This window comes from Pristis pectinata, chromosome 9, assembly GCF_009764475.1.
Source record: "Pristis pectinata isolate sPriPec2 chromosome 9, sPriPec2.1.pri, whole genome shotgun sequence".
Taxonomy (NCBI): Eukaryota; Metazoa; Chordata; class Chondrichthyes; order Rhinopristiformes; family Pristidae; genus Pristis; species Pristis pectinata.
In genome coordinates, this window is record NC_067413.1 from 16,317,188 (window position 1) to 16,337,373 (window position 20,186).

General features: G+C 40.5%; 1 protein-coding gene across 1 annotated transcript in view; it reads right to left on the reverse strand.

Annotated features, from left to right (window-relative positions):
• Window positions 1-20,186, reverse strand: part of trpn1 (transient receptor potential cation channel, subfamily N, member 1) — a 173,535-nt gene that overhangs the window by 13,963 nt on the left and 139,386 nt on the right. The window contains exons 19-24 of the mRNA XM_052023457.1: window positions 19,618-19,824; window positions 17,633-17,734; window positions 11,882-11,980; window positions 9,525-9,671; window positions 6,800-6,907; window positions 2,645-2,842 (exon numbers count right to left, since the gene is read on the reverse strand). Of these exons, the coding sequence (XP_051879417.1) occupies window positions 2,645-2,842; window positions 6,800-6,907; window positions 9,525-9,671; window positions 11,882-11,980; window positions 17,633-17,734; window positions 19,618-19,824 (861 nt within the window). The remainder of the gene's footprint in view (window positions 1-2,644; window positions 2,843-6,799; window positions 6,908-9,524; window positions 9,672-11,881; window positions 11,981-17,632; window positions 17,735-19,617; window positions 19,825-20,186) is intronic.

Genomic DNA, 20,186 nt, shown 5'->3' on the forward strand with positions numbered 1-20,186 from the left:
TCTCTGACTTCCTTTTACAGTAAAAATAATTCCAAGCACATGTGACATTTCCTCAAGTAAACGTCACTTGTGTGCTTGGAATTACTTTTACTGACATAGGAGGAGATTGGCTCCTAGCTGAGCAATCTCATCAGTCCCATTTGCCCCCCCTGCAGTTCTACAGCTTGTTCTCTCCATTTACCCAACAACTCTCTTTTGATTCATTTGCCACTTGCCCACGCCAAGGGTTCATTTACAGTAGCCAGTTACTAGCAAGTCTTTTTTTGTATGTGGGAGTAAACCAGAGCACAGGAAGAAATCACACGGTCACAGGGAGAATGTGCAGGCTCTGCAAAGGCAGCACCTGAGATTATGATCAAACCCTGACCCTTGAACCTGTGAGGCAGCAGGTGCTAACTACTGCACCACTGTGTCACCCATGAAGGTTAAAGGTCATAGTCACTTTCAGCTTCCTAATTGGCAAATTGGTTTATTATTGTCACATGTACCGAGGTACAGGAATCTCAGGATCAGTCCAGATTGTTGCTGGTGATCTGCCACAGGTCAAAGTTTGCTGCTCTTTGCTACATGACAGAGGTCATCCAAACTCCATCCTCAAGCGTCATCTACTTTCCTGCAGTCCACTGGAACAGGGAGAGTGGGAATTGCAGATTTTACTGGAAACCTCCTGCCAGGAAGACCTGGCTGTAGCTCTGGAGGGTCCCAGTGAAGCCCCCTCCCCACCACCTCCCTTGTACAAGGAGCATGCATCTTGCAGTCACTATTTCTTCATCAGCCTATCTAGACCCCTGGGAGGACTCTCCCACATCCTCCTATCACTGCAGCATCCAATCCTTCAGTATCAGCACTCTTCAGTACCTTGAAGAATGTTGCTTGCATTGTGGTGTGTCCTTTTACGAGCTAGCTGCAAAGATTATACCTGCTAACTACATGAACTTGCCGGGTCAATAGGAAACACTGTACTGAAACCAACAACATCAACTCTAGTTCTACAGGGAAACCTGACAATACTATTCTGCGGCAACACACACAAAATGCTGGAGGAACTCAGCAGGTCAGGCAGCATCTATGGATGGAAATAAGCAGTCGATGTTTCGGGTCGAGATCCTTCATCAGGACTGGAAAGGAAGAGAGCAGAGTCCAGAATAAGAAGGCTGGGGGAGGGGGAGGAGCACAGGCTGGCAGGTGATAGGTGAGTCCAGGTGGGCGGGGGAAGGTAGGTCAGTGGGAGAGGGGGGATGAAAGGGAGTGATGCAAGAAGCTGAGAGGTGATAGGTAGAAGAGACACAGGGCTGAAGAAGGAGGAATCCAATAAGAGAGGATAATAGACTATGGAGTAAAGAGAAGGGGGTGGGCAATAGATGGGTAGGTTGTGAGGGTGGGGGGAGGGGAAAGAGAAGGGGTGAGGGGGCCACAGGAATGAGGGAAGACAAAGGAAGGGAGAAGAGGGGAGAGGTTACCAGAAGTTGATGTTGAGGCAACAGGTTGGAGACTACCAAGGCGGAATATGAGATGTTGTTCCTCCAACCTGTGTCTGGCCTCAATGTGGCAGTAGAGGAGGTCATGTCAGTATGGGACTGGGATGTGGAACTGAAGTGGCTGGCCACTGGGAGATTCTTGCTTTTGCTGTGAACCTTGCAATTAAAGCTTGCAATCTGTGTGACTTTCACAAGCAGCATTAGGGTGACTTACAATAAAGTTTTAAAGATATTAAAAGGTAGCAAAGCAATTTCTAGCCCAGTATGTACCAAGGTATGTTGCCTTCTGATTCTGCTGAATATCACCCTGTAGAATTGGCTGGGCATATACTGCATGGCGTTGAAGATGCTAGCGAGTATCCTCTTGGAGAATGGCGTGGCAATGGGGGAGGGCGGGTTAGGGGCGGGGGTGGGAGTGGGAGGAAGAAAGTAATTTTAACTTTTATTGCAAGTGAAAACTTCCTGCCTGTTTTATACTCTAACTGATGTTGGTGTTAATGGAAAAATAAAGTAGCTGCAAAATTATTAATTATGGCCTGATGATAAAAATTAAAAGTACTCCTGAATGTTCTGGTAAAATAGTTTACTCTTCTTGAACTCTGCCATCAGTGACCACTCTAATTCAGTGAAGAATAACATAATACTATGCTATTTGATTAAATCTCTTTTACCCCCTTGACTTCACCCCAACACCTGTCTCCTGCCTCCTGTGCCCTGCTCCCTGCCCCAACTCTTTCACTTTTATGAAACCTTTGCCCGCACTTGTTATGGGCTGGTAGTCAGCGATGAATTGACACTTTCCTTGATGCTAACTGGAGAGGCTTGCCAATGCTAATCACCAGCTGGACTTTTGCTTTGGACTTCAGGAGAACCTCTACAGCCTGAAGTTATTTGAAGAATGGAAACTTGCAGTGAGATGCAACTAAGTCAAAAACCTGCAGTTGAGTTCTGCTGCATTAATCCATGCTGCAATCTAAATTTAAAAGTAGAGCTCTTTGAAAAAGTGTAGAGCTGGCTTGATGCAAGGTTTATGTATTGTGGTTTGGGCTGCAACGTTTTATATATCTAATCCAAATATGACACAAAAATCATGAGAGAAAATTGTACATAGGGCTAGAAAATATACTAAATGCAAGATTCAAAGCACCATGCTCCTTCTCATGCACCTTGTTGATGACGTTGATCTCAGCTCCTTGCCCGAGGAGAGCTCGTGCCATCTCAATGTGCCCGTTGGCAGCTGCCAGGTGAAGGCAGGTGCACCCCCGGTTGTCCTTCAGGTGCAGCTGGGAGGTGGATTTACTCAGGAGGAGCCCGACGACTGCAGTGTGGCCATTCTGTGCTGCAAGGTGGAGTGGGGTGGTCCCCTGGAACAAGAATCAACCAGTCACCCTCTTAAATATCACGTCATCCATTCAGACTTGAGAACAGACTGATGAAGCGTGTCTTCATATGAAAATCAAATTACAATAAAAAATTATCAAGTGGATAAATCATCCGATAAAATCATATTTGTTTAGTATCCTCCTGTTCCTGAAGACACGTACAATATATTATGCCACTTACACTGTGAACAAAAGAACATTTGGTTCTTTTGGCTATTCTCCCAGTCTAAAGTTGCAAATGTCTGCCAAACCTTTTAAAATGAAATCCTTGCCCATTTTACCCAAGACACAGGAACCAACAGTGATGACAGCCTGCTCATAGTCACACTAGATATAATGCTCATAGGGCCATGGGTCAGTAGGTAGCATTCTGAGTTCAAAGGCTGAGAATTCAAGTCCCACTCCAGATCAAAGGTGTAGCTTTAGGTACTCAGATGGGCCCAAGCTACTTTTTGTGGGACATGTGAAACAGAACTTGCACTGAACTTGAAAATGGCATCACTTTTGCCGCCAGTTTGCGCTCTGCTCTCATGGTCATATTGTCCATCTCTCGCTCTTCCCTCCCCTTTCTGGATTCTCCAGAACGCCCTGCTACACAGATGCAAGTTCTTTCCACTTTGTTTGAAGAATATCATAAAGGGGACTCAAATGGATATGCCTATTAGGAACAAATGTAACTGTCAAGCTCAAATAGTAAATGTGACTGCTCAAGCATGCAGGAATGAAGCTTTACCTAACAGCAGCACCCATCAGGAATACCAGGTCTGCAGGCCTGCCTGCCTGTAACCATATACCATTGATGTGTTGTAATATGATATAGGCAACTCTTGGTAGAGTGTTTTCTTGGAATACTCACTTATGTAATGGAAGTGAAGTGCTGTTTTGTTTTTGGCCTGCATCATATGTTCTGAGACATTGTAGACCAAAATACTTGGCGCATATTCAACATTACATTTAAAATAAATAAAGAATATAAATAAATATAATTGATAAATGAGTAGCATGCTTTCCTCTTTGGAACATGAGAACTGTTTACGTGTATGCATGTGCAATCGTGCATGTCTAACTATGTGAGCATATGAATAAGTACATCTGAATGAATGCATCACCATTACTGGATTTATATTATAACATCAAGGGCGGTAAAAGTTACAGAAAGGCACTAGAAGCTTCTCAGTGATAGGAAAGTTTTATGTCAGTAAGAAAATGGCTTGTTTCTATGCCATTGTTCAAGGGGTGAATTCCTTTGGAAAAGGTTTGGCTTTGGGGACCCAAGATTCCAATTTCCAATTGTCAAATTCCAATTATATCATTTTGGGTGAAATTCCCTCTGTCAGGAATTTCACCTTAAGGTTTTTTAAGTGAATAATATACTTTATTGAAACTATCCACTTCAGAATGTCTCCCCTTGGGAACAGGTTGATTTTTTTTTAAATATAGGAAAGCTGGATGGATATTTCCTAGGGTGAAAATAGCTAATACGAGCGGCATAATTTTAAGGTGATTGGAGGAAGTTATAAGGGGGATGTCAGAGGTAAATTTTTTGCACAGAGAGTGGTGGGTGCATGGAACGCACTGCCGTCTGAGGTTGTGGGGCAGATACATTAGGGACATTTAAGAGACTCTTAGATGGACACATGAATGATAGAGAAAGGGGGGCTATGTGGGAGGGAAGGGTTAGATAGATAGTAGAGGAGGATAAAATGTCGGCACAACATCGTGGGCTGAAGGGCCTGTACTGTGCTGTAATGTTCTATGTTCTATATGTCGAATAGTTGGAAAGAAATAAAAAATAAAAAACGCTAAGAATGCTGGAAGTCAGTGGAGACAGATAAAGGGTTATTATTTCAGGTCAATGACCCTTCAGCAGACTCTGATGAAAAGTCAATGACCCCAAACATTAACTGTTGTTTCTCTACTCACAGCTGCCAACTGACCTGTTGAGCATTCCCAGTACATTTTGTTTTTACTTCAGATCTTTCGCATCTTTAGTATTTTGCTTTTGAGATGAAATACGGTGGGAGGAGGTGAGTGTGAAGTATAAATCTGTGGGGCAACTAACCTGTTTCTTTGCTGTAAAATTTGTTGTAAATTCCAATTTTATTTTCACTAACAGTGTCTTAGACTTAGTGCATGTTTTTGATTATATTCTCTAATTGTCAATCCTGTACATCCAGTACACATCCCTAAAATGATATGACACACATTAATGCTTTTGAGTATTGGATGTCTTTTGAAACTTTCACTTTTGTTAATGGCCAAGAATGATTGTTCTTTTGGAAAATTTTCAACTGGATGATTCCCATTGATTTTTCAATATGGAGAAGTAGCAAAAAGGTTACAAGATAACTGAAGAACTTAAATGTATATCAAGTGTTATTTTAAATACCACTTTATTGTAAGTGAGGAAGTGAGTCATAGCATGAAGTGCCTGGTTTTCTGCTATGTTCCCACAATCATTGTCTAACGTCATTTGTTATGCACATTTGTTCAATGGTTGACATATCCTGTCTTAAACAATCTCTCAGGAATCCTGAGGAATGGAAGAGTCACTGTCAGTTATTGCAATCTTTATCTACTTTGACCAACCAAATAATAAACTTTCAGGCAATGTCATTGATGACGATTGCTGAGTCAACAGCAATATTATCAGTATGTGCATTGTCAGAGCAGACTGATCTCTGCAACAGTTACTGGAAAACAATTATTCCAGACTTACTGGAAGTTGAATTTTATACTCAAGCTTGACCTTCAGTCTGTTTTCTGAGAACTCGCAGTTGCCCTTGGAGCTTCAGCCTGAAGGAACTCAGCTACCTGGCCAAGCTGACTTCTGTCACCAGGGGTGGAATGGTTCAAGGGGTAGTGAGGTTCCAGGTATGTCATCTGGCAGATGGAAGCTCATTCTATTTCCATTGCACAACTGAGCCTTAAATCAGGCACCAGCTCAACACTTCTATTGTCTTATTCAGTCCATCATCGTGTTTGGTCCACCAACTTATCCAAGGCGGTCAGACACACTCCCATTAATTATTCCATCCAATAGGATTTAAAATAAGGGCCAAGAACTTCTATTGAGTGCAGGAGATAAAAGAAAACATTCTAGAAGAACATAGGCAGAAAATGCCCTAATTAATAAACTCGAGAGCAGAAGCAACTCGAGAGCAGAAGCATCGTGTTTTTAACTATACTGCAGAATCACAGGTCCTTTCGCACAGTGTTAGAACTCCCTGTGATGGCCAACTGGAGAAATCCAGTGCTATCACAGATCAGGTCACCCTTGAGTTTAATCACTTGACTGTCTCTGCTGAACTAGTTAATCTTAGCCCAGGTGCAAATGAGACTCTCATTGCACATAATTTTGGCTTTAGACAACAGTGCAAAATTGGTGATGCTGGTTCAGTGATCCTTTAAACTCAGCATGTTTGTTTCTATTGAAGGCACCTAAATGAATATTGGACGAAGTATACCGCGGAAATGATTGCCATTTGTTGAAAGTCAAACTCTCAGTATTAGTGTTCTCAGTGCTTAAGGCAATGAGTGGGATTGGTTTTCCTACACTGTCTTTGCTGATGTAAAGCTGAGAGCTGGAAGAGAAGTTTGTATGGACCTTTCTCAGAAAGTCACTGCTTTGGTGCTGGGCTCAGTAATGAGCCAGTAGAGCAGTGGATGAGATGTGCCACTATCTAATCTTCAGGATGTCTCAAACTTCCCCATTTGGCTGCATATAGATGGAATTCTGAGATTTCCCTAGGTGTGAGCAAGTGATAACAATACCATTCCCTTTAGAACCAGAGTCCGTCCACCCATTAATGTACATCTTACACAATTGCCATGAGCTTAAAAAGATCACATTCAGTAATGTCACCACAGTGATAAAGGGAGTGTCCTTAATGCAGTAACAAACACAAATTTATTCATTCGACGAAGGTGACCACTTACCTGCAGGCTGGTTTGAGTGTCCACCTGGACCCCTGGGTAGTTAAGAAGAAGACGAACCAAGTTTTCATGTCCCGACTGTGCTGCCAAGTGTAATGGTGTGTACCCTGACTGAAGCAGAAGAAATAAAGGCATTAAACCTCCATTAACCTAGATGATTAACACAGCATTTGTTACTAAATAATTACTCTTTAGTTTTACACTTGCTTGAAAGAGGATGGCCAACAGTACACTTAAGATGGCACCATCCTTATTTATCTGGGTTTTCTTGAGCAATTAAGCTATCTCTTTGAATCCCATAGTCTCCCTGTACCTGTTTTTGCCCCAATTGAGATAACCCCCTGACATTGTGTACAGAATTTGATGAGATTCATATGTCAAGGAGCAAGTGATCTTCAACCCTGCACCAATGAGTTAACAGCAGCCAAAGCCCCACTCCCTTCTTATGTTTATGACCTCTATGCTTCAAGCAAGCTATTACAGTTGCTCCACTATAGAAACAGAAACCAAGAGAAAATCTGACTCTGCTTCCCTCTCCACAGATGCTGCCTGACCTGCTGAATATTGTCAATATTTTCTGTTTTTATCTCAGGCTTCCATTGTCTGCAGTATACAATAAATCTGTTTTTCATTAAACGATCAGCCCCAATTAAGTAAAGACCATCCGATATCTAAAACAAAAATGGAGAGATTAATCTACCTCTTAGAGTTCTAGCTCTTTGGATCCAAGTCTTTTTAAAGTCCAAAACTTGGCCTCATCATACTATTTTTAATCTCCTTTCTCTTTACAACTTTGTCTCGCAGCAAATATCTTGATCCTCAAGTGCTAAATTGGAGATCCTCAATTAAAAAAAACCTTATAAAAACATTCACAACAAGGAAAATAACCTTTGGAGTTATATGTCATTCCCTAATGGGCATGTGGTCAAATTTCACTGAAGCTATGAAATAAACCATGGCTGAAAATAATGAGCTCGGGCTTTGCAATAAGTGAAACAATGACTGAGGCAAACCATTATTAATGAACCGGTTTCTAAGTAACAGGCTGAGAATGAGAAATCACAGAATTGTGAATGGTTTGCTGGTATCTTCTTGATTGCAGTTTCCCCATGATTTTCATGTAGTAGCTACTTTTGCACAGTAATTGGCCATTAGAGCTGACATAGAGAGCCAACTCTAGTAATTAACAGTGTGAGCACACTCCAATAGTCTGAAGGTTGCTAATGGTTGTGAATCGATTTCTCTTGACCACAAACTAAATAACAATAAATGTGTATACATATTGTGAATTACTTTATGATACTTACACGTGGAACATTTCCAATTCTAGTGTTTTTCTTTTCCCTTTGTTCCCTTTTTCATTCAGTAACCTAGAAATTTATCCCCTGTTGAAGGCGTTAAACATCTATTTAGAAGTTATACTGGTCTGTATTCTGTTTCTGAATTTTGGAAGCAAACTACAAACCACTGGTCCTAATACATTATGGGCTTACTATGACTGACAAGGAATAAATTTCGAGGTAAGTCTTTCTTTTAATTGGATCTTTCTTTCCTTTCTTTATTTCCCCTTCTGTCCTGACTTGACATTGAATTCACTCACTTCAAAGCATCTACTTTTTTGGTCCTCCTATCTATTTCTCATTGATCAAAGAAACACATTGGTGGTCTTGCTGTATTTTTATCATTTGCCAGCTCTAATAACTTTGTAGGCAAATGCAGTTAATTCTTAAATGTCCTTTGATAAGCCAAACCAACAAGGGCACTCTGTAAAAGTTGGTTAAATAATTAAAGAGATTATGAGTATGACTAATTCCATTTTTGGATAAAAATATTTGGAATATGACTTTGAGGAGTATTTCCTGAACTGTCATACATGGTTGGAACTCTCTCCATTACATATTATTGTGCCTAATCTTTAATCACTGAGCCTGTCTGAAAGAGTTGCAGCCAATTTAGGACCCACCTTATTAGCAGCAACAGGGATTTACTGCACGAAGAATATATTGTTTATTTTACGTAGGTCCCTTAACATCTGTTGGAGATTGACTTGGGTGTCCTCTGAGCTTGATTAAAGTAAGGCTAGGTCCTCACACTTTAATAATTTGTTTTAGAGCAACATGCATATTTGTGATATGAGCTTTGACCTGAAACTCAAGCCAGAGCTACCTATATAGACCATTCAGCCTCCGGAGGCTTTTCTGCTGTTTGGTGAGATCATTGTTGATGTTGGCCTTGACTCTATATCCCTTGTTAGAAAAAAATATTTCAATCTTGGATTTACAACATTGCCTTTCAATTCTATTGCTCTGCACAGATACAGTGTCTAATTTCTCAATGGGCAGTCTCTGATATTAAGAACATGTCCCCTGTTCTAGACTTCCCACACTTCCTTCCTAAATTTCCCATCTATATCATTCATAATCCTACAAAAGAACTATCACCTATTGTCTTTCTTTGTTCCAGACAACGCAAGCGTATTCCTTTACATAACTTAATCTTTACTACCCTGATAATAAGGCAAATAGTTTTATTTATTTTATCCATCATCATTTGCAAAAGAACTGAAATCCTTGACTGGAAACCTTGCCTAACAAGCATTTATTACTTAAAATATAAAAGCAAGTATTTGGTGGAGATCTAATAAAACTACTTTAAATCAAAAGACCCGATCATTGTGGCTTAGTTTGTTGCTCATTTCAGATGGAAGAAAGATACCAACTCTTATTACCTCACTTGGTTGCTCTTTTGCTAGTTGTCCCTCGCTGGTGGTCTTTGGGGTCTCACTGCACACGGTTGCTGGCATCTTCGTGAGAATCTCCCTCACAAAGTCCATCTGGCCAAAGTGTGCAGCCACATGAAGCGCTGTGAATCCAGTCTCCGGGGAAAAGAAAGCTTGGTTAGATTAACTGTACTTTAGTTTCAGGGAGTGTGGACTCATCAGTGCGCATGCTTGGAGTGCTTAATCTGGAAAAATAACCTAGAGTAAAAATATATCTTAACAGCCATTACACGATGAAATCATGGCTAATTAGTCGCAATATTTTAAGGTTTGTGAGCAATGCACCAAGATTTGATTTTGTTTTTGAATCAATTACGGATGTTTATATTCAAAGTGGGCTGAGGGGAGGTTTATTGATTCTTTTGCATTGTATAGCTTTGTCTACTGAAGATTAACATGTGTGTTGCTAAGTGAGCTCAAGAACATAAGAAATAGGAGCAAGAATATGGCACCTCAAGCCTGTTGCCATCAATAACATCCATCAATGGCTGATCTGATCTTGGCCTCAACTCCATTTTCCCATTTGTTCCCTATAAACATTACATCCATATAATCAACAAATCCATCTCTCTCAGCCTTGCATATATTCAATGAATCAGCCTTCACAGTCCTCTGAGGTAGAAAATTCCAAAGATTTACAACCTTTGAATGAAGAAGTTCCTTCTCATCTCCATCTTAAATGGGTTACCCCTTTAAAACTATGCCCACTACTTCTAGATTTCCCCAACAATTAGGAAATGTTTTCTCGGTACCTTACCTGTCCTCAGATACTCACATGTTTCACTAAGATTACCTCATTTTTTTACACACTTATCAATACAGGCCCAACCTACTCCCAAATCACTGTCAGCTCTGCAGTCAGTGAGTAATAATATTTATTTTAATAACTGGCTTCTTCAGAGCAGGAGAGCAAGTCAAAATTCTTCTTAAAGGCTACTGCCACAAAGCTGCCAAATTACGTCTTGATCTCTGCATAATAAAGTGCTGAATCCCATAATAGCCCGCCAGAAGGTCATTTCACATGTTAATGAACAAGGTGCAATGGCTTGAAGGACGAGACAGCCTATTTCTGCTCAGTTTTCTTATTCTTCCCTTCCCTTCCTCTTCAATTTTCTTTCCAAAAATATACTTTATTCACATTATGTACATCAAATACAATTGGGACATGCCATTATCTTTAAATACGACAGTAAGCAATTCAATATGTTACTTTACAATACGTCAACATTACTTATGTTTCATCCTTAAACATTACATAAGTGAAACATTTGAGAGGCTGTTACATAGGGCCCAGCCCATCAGTAACCAGTGGTGGTGGGACCCTAGACTGTGGTCTTTTGTCCATATATTTTTTTTCCAAAAATATACTTAATCCATAATGTATACAGTAAAGACAATTGGGACATGTCTTTCTCTACATTCATTTAGCCTGCATTTCCAGCCCAAACTAATTTTACTTGATTGACAATATTATTAGAGAGCTCAGAAGACTTACCACAAGATATTCCTGAATAACATACCAATCAGTGAAGATGTTTTTTTGTGCTGCCACTTATATGGCTGTCACTTAGCTATTATAATCTTCTTAGCATTGCAAATTGGGTCTGGATGTTTGGTATTATTTTTACTCAGCTCTGTTCAAAGAATGAGGCTATATTGTAGACATAGATTACTCCATGGCGTTATATCTGTTTGCTGTTATGAGGAGGAGAAAGACAAGAGGAAGACACAGGAGAAAAAATTTGTCTGGACAAAATTTCTTCCTTTCAAGTACACATTCAATCATCATGGTCTATGGACCAATTAGATTTTACTAGGGCATTCTCAAATTTCAGTAAGTCCACACGTCAACCCACTCTTTTTCTGTCAATAACTGTATTGTATAAATGAACTTCCAAATACTTGGTATTGCTCCACATGCCTAGATCTTTCCAAAGGAGTGAAGATCTGTTGCTACAGCTCTCTGAAATGTGGCCTGGTTTAGTTGATCAGTAAGTGTGAATCACTAGAGAGCTATCACAACGAAGAGACACACCAGGAATTGTTTATTTTTTTGCATTGGGCAAATCTGCTCTACACAGTTACTGGGTGGTAGATTAACAAGTGCAATGACTGAAATTATTTGGTATGAATTATCAGTCAGTCGTCAGAAAACACCACTGTGAGTATATAATTGCACGTTAATAACTAAAGCAATTTGCAGTACTTATGGAAGATGTTTTTATCTTTAAAATTGCAACAAATTAGCAAGGCTCTTGTAAATTTAACATGTGAGATCATGGAATGAATACTTGTCAGTGACTAACCTTTGTACTGGTTATTTTAAAGGATAGAGTGCCTTTGAGAGCTTCAAGGACATTAATGTGTCCATTTTTAGCAGCTAAATGAATTGCATTCATCCCCTCCTAGAAAATGAATAGAAAATCAATGAAAATGATTATATACAGGGGGAATCATAACCAATAATTATCGCAAGTAAGCAGAATGTTTGATTACATTCAAAATATAATCTGACCCTGTTTATTATCTTGCACAGGTTATTGATAGCAAATTGCGTTACAGTGCTACTTTCCCAATAGTCATGAAAGATACTGCTTAAACAAGGGACAGCAGAAGAGGTTCTGTATTGGACGGAATGAAAAAATCTCCAAAGCACAATTGCACAACAGCAGCAGGAGTAAATGTGAAATAAGTTAGTGACAAGGACATCTTCCAGGTGCAAAGTAAGTTCTGATGAAAGATTATTGACCTGAAAGATTAACCATATTTCACTCTGAATAGATGCCGCCTGGTGTGATTGGTAGGGAGCATATGGTTGGTGTGGTGAGTATAAAGCTCATCACAGTTTGTTGGCCATTTAACAGATGGGCTTAATGTCAACCAGGGCCTGACTGCTGCCTATGTTAATCTGGTGTTAGGAATGAGCAAGATGGCTGGAGTTTGCAGTTGGACACCTGCAGGAGTTGTCCCTGTCAATGTAAGGAGGGCAGTCGTCTGATATAATCAGGTTTGATGAGCTCAAAGGATTCCTTGCAGAACTCTTGAGGAGTAGCCTTGCTGATGCTTATTTATAAAATGAACGTAATCTTAACTTTTATAAGCCTCTTCTATAATACCATTTCTCAGCAAGAGTGCCCCTGGTGCCAATCTTGCCATTGACAGTTAAAATCTGACTATCAATTTTGAATCTCAACGAAGTCTACACTTATCTCAGATGAAGGCCTCTTACCGTCTGTAAAGTTCTGTTAAAATAGGTCATGTGGGCCTTCATTCTCAGCAAGGGTTTAATTCTTTATGGCACCAAAGAAAGCCAGTTGGGATGGCACAGTGCCACAACTAGTATAGCAGCAGTCTCAGCTCCAATGTCCCGGGTTCAAACCTGACCTCAGCTGCTGTTGGTGTGGAGTTTGCACATTCTCACTGTGACTGCATGGGTTTCCTCCAGATGCTCTGGTTTCCTCCTATGTCCCAAAGACATACAGGGTTGGAGTTCAATTGCCCACGGTAAATTGCCTCCAGTGTGTAGACGGATGGGAGAATCTGGGGGAAGTTAATGGGAATGTGGAGAAATAAAGTGGGATCAGTGTAGGATTGGTGTAGGAGAGTGCTTGATGCTTTGTGCAGACTTGGAGGGCTGAAGAGCCTGCTTCCATGCAGTATGACTTTATGACACTCTTCAGCTCATTGGATCCATGCCTTCTCTCAGGGGAGCAATTAACATCAGGGGTTATGTTTCAAACAAGCGTGATGGCTTCTAGCCATTACCAACAATGCCTGGGGGCCATTGTGATGTCCTTTGCACCAGAACCTTTCACACTGATGAATAATAAATAGGTTCTGGTGCAAAAGGCCGAAGATACAAAAGCCTGAAAGCACGTACCACCAGGCTCAAGGACAGTTTCTAACCCGCTCTTATAAGACTACCAAATGAACCTCTTGTACGATAAGATGGACTCTTAACCTCATAATCTATTTCATCATGGTCTTGCATCTTATTGTCTGCCTGCACTGCACTTTCTCTGTATCTGTAACACTGTAATCTGCATTCTGTTATTGTTTTTCCCTTGTACTACCTTGATGTACTGACGCGATAAAATGACCTGTATGAATGGCATGAAAAACAAAGTTTTTCATTGTACCTCGGTACATGTAATAATAAAAAAACAATTTACCAATTTAAAGTTCATTGTATCCTGACCTCCATGTGATGAAGACTAGCATTCAATTAGAATTAAAAAAAAATAATTTGAAAGGACAATGGGATGTTAGCCTTCATCAAATACAATACCAAAGAGTTAAAGTTATGGAGCAATAAAAAAGCTGCTGGAGGAACTCAGAGGGTCATGCAGCGTCTGTGGGAGGAAAGGAATCGTCAACATTTTGGGTCAGAACCCTGCATCAGGACACAGGGCCAAAACATCAACAATTCCTTTCCTCCCAGAGATACTGCTCGACCTGCTGAGTTCCCCCAGCAAATTGTTCACTGCTCCAGATTCCAGCACCTTCACTCTCTTGTGTCTGCAGTCGAAGTTATGCTGCAGGTTTATAGAGCCATGACTTGTCCTTATCTTACATATTGTAATCAGCCTGGACATGGCACCTTGGGGGAGGATATACTGGCCTTGGAAGGGTACAAACCAGGTTATAGGCAAGAAAGGGATAAATTATGAGCCACAGAGAAACAGTGAGCTGTTGGAGAATACAGGACAAATGGGCAAAGCAAGGTTAGAGAGATGTGCTTCCTCACACTACAACTGATGGAAATCTGGAAGTGTCTTCCTCAAAATAACTGCTGACCTTAGGACAACTGAAAAGATTGAGAGATTTTTGTTGGATCAGGTATTAAGAGATAAAGGACTGGGAGTGGGGTCCATTAAGAACTGACAGCTAGCTGCAGAGCTCTTGGTAGTGTGTCCTGAACTACTGTACCCATACAATGCAACACATAAATTAGGAACAGGGTGGGGATAGCTGCATGCACATCTGACTTCCTACTCCATCCCTGGACCCTCCATCAAGTTCAGGGATGTTCCATAAGTTGCTGTGCCGAGGAGCCGGATACACTTGGTAACCAACCCATCAGCTTTACACCAGCTGCAGCCAATGGATCTGGTGCGACCCACTTCAGTTTCATTCGAATGTAGTCACCAACCTTCAGGTACCCTGTGTGAGTTATTTTTGTTTCCTTTTCTTTATTTCAATGGCAACAGGTCCTTAAGGGTGATATGATTGTTAGAAGGTGGTTCAGCCAAGGGGTGAGAGGCAAGGGCTGGGATTAGTGTAATTCAGTATATTGAATTTAGACAGGCAGAAAATCTATGACACAGAAGGAGACCATTCAGCCCATCATATCTATGCTGGCCAAAAAAGCTACATAATCCAATCCCTCCTCTTGGCACTTGATTACAGTTCACGGCTTTTAAAACACATATCCAGGCTCACATTTGGGATCTGGACACCACTGGCAAGGCCAGCATTTATTGCTCATTGTCACCTGTCCTTCAGATGTGGTGAGCTGCCACCTTGAACTGCTGCAGCTCTTCTAGTGAATGTACTCCCATTGTGCTATTGCTGAGGGAGTTCCAAGATTTAGATCCAGCAGCGATGAAGGATCAATGATATATTTCCAGACCAGGACGGCATGTGAATTGGAGGGAAACTTGCAGGTAGTGGTACTCCTAAGTGTATATTGCCCTTATCTTTCTTGGTGGTCGAAGTCTTGGGTTTGGGTGATGCTGTGAGTCTACTTGAATAATTGCTGTAGATTTTGTAGGTGATATGCACTGAAGCCACTGAGAGCTGGAGACAAGAGAATGAATACTTAGGGTAGCTGGTGGGTGCCAGTCAAACAGCTACTTTGACTTGGATGGTGTGAGCTTCTTGAGGTATTGGTATTGGTTTATTATTGTCACTTGTACTGAGGTACAGTGAAAAACTTGTCTTGCATACCGATCGTACAGGTCAATTCATTACACAGTGCAGTTACATTGAGTTAGTACAGATCTCTTTGTCTACATTTCAGAATGTTCCCCAATTTATTACATATTCCCTTGCTTTGTTTCATCTCTTCAAATCCATTATCTCAGACATCTCTGGATTAAACTGTATTTTTTACTTTTCTGTCCAACTGACCATACCATCTCTATATACCCTACTGAAGTCAAAAGCTTTCCTCCTCTCTGTCAACCGTATGGCCAATTTTGTATCATCTGTAAACTTTATCATGCCCCCACATTAGTTCAACATCAAATATATGAAACAAAAAGCAAGAAGTCAAGTGCTGAGCCCTCTGATGTCACCTTTCCAGTCACATATACAGATACCTCAACCATGATCTAACTGGAGAGCAGTTTGAGGGAATGAATGAGGTACTCCTTTATCCATTGAAGTGTTCCCTCTCTACAGATGTTGTCTGATCTGCTGAGTGTTTCTATTAATCCATGCACAGGTTTGGGGTGGACAGCCTAGAGTGCACTAGTAATTTCAGGGACACTAGAATAAAGGCATTGGTGACGGAGTCTCACAAGACAATTTGAACTTCTTCCAGGGTACTCAAACTACTACCAATTAATACTTCTTATTCCAGCCTGTAAAGGACAGGGACTGGATTGCAGACAAGTATCATTGATTGATACCTTCTTTGATACTCTTAGGTCTGCACAGAGACAGATAAGTGACAATGTGGTGGCAGTTGACATGACCAGTGGTGCGTCAAACTGGGCATATTTCTTTGTGTCATCTCTGAGGATGGCTGTGTGCAGGCACTCTAGGCTGCCCACTCCAATGCCGGCACATGGGTTCATAGAAACACTCAGCAGATCAGGCACTGTCTGTGGAGAAGGAAACAGAATTAACACTTCATCTGATGACTTTTCATCAGAATTGGAAAAAGATAGAAGTTAAACCTGTTTCACATTGCAGACAAGGGGGAGGGTGGACAGAGCAAAGGGAATGTCTGTAATAGAGAGCAAAAGAAGCCAAATGGCACCAGAGGTGGTGGTGCTGGAAGGGAGAAAGTGGTGAAGGCATGTTAATCTCTCTGGATGATCTGTAAATAAAGATGTTGAAAGAAAACAGAGGAGCAGAGATAAAAAGAATAAAAGTGAAAACATGCTAGAATTGTGAGGTAAGATAACATTGCAGATGCTGGAAATGAAAACAAGAAATACTAGAAATACTGGAAATACTCAGCAGGTCGGGCAGCATCTATAGAGTAGAAAACAGAGAGTTAATGTTTCTGGTTGATGATCTTTCATCAGAACTGACCAATTTTGATATAAACTGGAAAGTCTGGTATTCTGAAATTGCTTAATTTAACATAACTATTAACATTAAGTGCTCCGTTCTCCACAGATACTACTTAACCTGCTGAATATTTCAGGCATCCTGTTTTTATTTCAGATTTCCAACATCTGCAATATTTTATTAATCAATTAATATAAATTAAGCTGCGCAGCAGTCTGACGCTCGACTGAAGGAGGCCCATGCTTCACTAATGTGAGTGATAAGAAACACCAAGCACACACACATCATTAACATCATGGCTATTGGTTGGTGCAGAAAAAACAGGAGCATTCTTGATTTGAGCTTTTGTTGAGTGGCATGAATGGGCATTGTATGAGTTGGAGGTGGAAAGGGGAAAGTTATAGAACTCATGTGGAGAAAGAAATAAAGTATTATAAGAGAACTGGAAGCCTCCAAGTATGGTTCAGTAGGTCTCGTTAATTAGAACTACTACATGGAGATAGATTGTCAATGCCAGCACATATATTCCCTATAAGCTTCCTTCCACCATACTTCATTGACTCTAACAGGATATCCTTCCATTCTTTTCTCCATCCTTTTCTTACTTAGCTTCATCTGAAATGTATCCATCTGCAATATTTGTCTCATCTACTGGAATGTGACAGCAAATTCCAGAGTCCAATCCTGGCACTGGGTATAGAATGCTTGATTTTTTTTATTATTGGACTTAATTGTGACTGTATTGTATTCATAACCAAATCTTTTCCCGTCTCCTTCATAACTTTAAGGACCTCTATTAGATCAAAACTCACTGCGTTCTCATCAGTGGCAGATGCACCAGCCTCCAGCAACACCTTAACAACCTCAGCATGACCTCCAGCTGCGGCTAAGTGGAGAGGACTGGAATCTTTATTCTGAAAAATACCAAATTACAATCATCAAAGCAGGGAAGGCTCTTGTACATTAACACTTCCATAGGTCTCCTTTCCCACCATTTAGAATCTTCCTTTTGTAGACATCATTTCTCTACTATGTTTGTGAAATGAGAAAAAATTGTTTATTGTTTATCTGAATCCAGATTTTGCCTCTGAAGAAAAGCAAGTGTAAGGTATGAAAATTACGTTGTTAGAGTGAAACCATGCAATGGATAAAGCACATTAGCAACTTACATTTATAATGCAACTTTCAAATTAAACATCCTCAATAACTTTAAAGGTAAAGACATAGTAGGAGTTAGAGGGAATTTAGGAGAGGTGATTGAAAGCAGTTAAGAGGTATATTGGAATTGGAATTGTTTTATTATTATCACTTGTACCAAGGTACGGTGAAAAACTTGTCTTGCATACCGTTCATATAGATCAATTCATTACACAGTGCATCAACTAGTACAAGGTAAAACAATCACAGAATGCAGAATAAAGTATTACAGTTACAGAGAACGTGCAGTGCAGGTAGACAATAAGGTGTAAGGTCATAATGAGGTAGATTGTGAGGTCAAGAGTCCATCTTATTGTACTAGGGAACCATTCAATAGTCTCATAACAGCAGGATAGAAGCTGTTCCTGAGCCTAGTTTCAGGCTTTGGTATCTTCTGCCCAATAGGAGACGGGAGAAGAGATAATGTCTGGAGTGGGTGGGGTCTTTGATTATGTTGGCTGCTTTACTGAGGTAGAGAGAAGTATAGACAGAATCTATGAAAGGGAGGCTGGTTTCCTTGATGTGCTGAGCTGTGTCCACAACTCTCTGCAGTTTCTTGTGGTCACGGACAGAGCAGTTGCCATGTCAAGCCATGATGCATCCCAATAGGATGCTTTCTATGGTGCATTGATAAAAACTGGTGAGTGTCGATGGGGACATGCAAAATTTCTTTAGTCTCTTGAGGACCAGATGTCCATTTTAACAGGGAACTTCTGCTCTTTATGGGGATTTATCAACTGTTCTGCTTGGCCCATTCAGTTCTAGCTAAGGGTCATAAATTGAACTCTGTTGCTCTTGGTATGGACACAGTTAAACAAAAATATCCCAGTTATATAAGTTATACTGTATACTGAAGGTGCATAGCGTGTTGTGGGATGGTGGGGGGGGGGGGTAGTAAGGGAGGTCTAAGTGGACAAAATGGAGAGTCTGTGTTAGGTTGGAATGTGGAAAAGATTAATTGAGGAGGGATGACGGTGCAAGGCCAGTATTAGTGGTACTGGGTCAAATAAAGAAACATGGTTGGTCAAGCAGAGATGTAAATGGGAATAATAGAATTGCGTCTGAAATGATTGAATTCAGTTCTGAGTCAAGAAGCTGATAATGTGCAATGTTGAAAGATGAGGTGCTATTCCTCAAATTTAGGTTGAACTTCATTGGAACAGTTTAGGAGACAGAGGACAGAGTGAGAATGTGATGGAGAATTAGTCATAGATGCCTGAAAGCTTTGGGTCACATGAATGAAGAGGTTCTGCTGGGCTGTCATACTCCTCTGCATTTGGTCTCCTCAATGCAGGAAAGACCAGATGATGAATGAAATTGTTCTGGTGAAGGGTCTTTGATCCGAAGTTTGAAATTTGTTTTTGTTTTCTATGGATAGTGCCTAACCTGCTTAGTATTTCCAACATTTTCTGTTTTTATTTCAGATTTTCAACATCTGCAGTTATTTTGATTTTTGATGAATTACTTTATTGTTAAAAGCATTATGCTCCAATGTTTTTTTCAAGTGTTTAAAGATATAATAAAATGATGTTACTTTTTATCTTGTACAATCAATAGTTTATATTTATTCTCCCCTCAGTATGAAGCCCATAGGTGTCACCTTGTTCCGAGCTGTGGTAACTCCAGCTTTGTTGAATTTTAGCAGCTCCTTGATCACAGCAACACTTCCCTTTGATGCAGCGATGTGCGCACAAGTGGACCCTTCCACGTTTGCCGACGTCACCAATTCAGGCTTCTGTTTGAGGAAGAGTTTCACAACCTCAGAATGATTATTCTCTGCAGCCAGGTGGAGGGGTGTTTGTCCTTGCTGAAGAAACAGCAAAGAAAGATGATTAGAGAACAGTGAAAGGGTGGATGTGATTAGCAGGCTAGAAGAATCTCTTGGGAAAATGAGACCTGGGCTGTTATTTTCACGTTACTTGGGAATAAATTAGAAATCACTTTCCCGGCAGCTATAGGATTGCTCAGAGAAATGAAAAATGTCACACAGGGAATGGTTAGAATGTAGAATTCACTATCATAAAGAGCAGCTGGGGTTGATAGCAAAGCTGCACTTCCGGGGAATCTAGATTAGTACACAAAACTTGGGAAGTAGAAGAACATGCTGCTATAATTTGTTAAATGAAGTTGCAGGGATGTAGTTTATGCAGATCATAGACAATGACATGG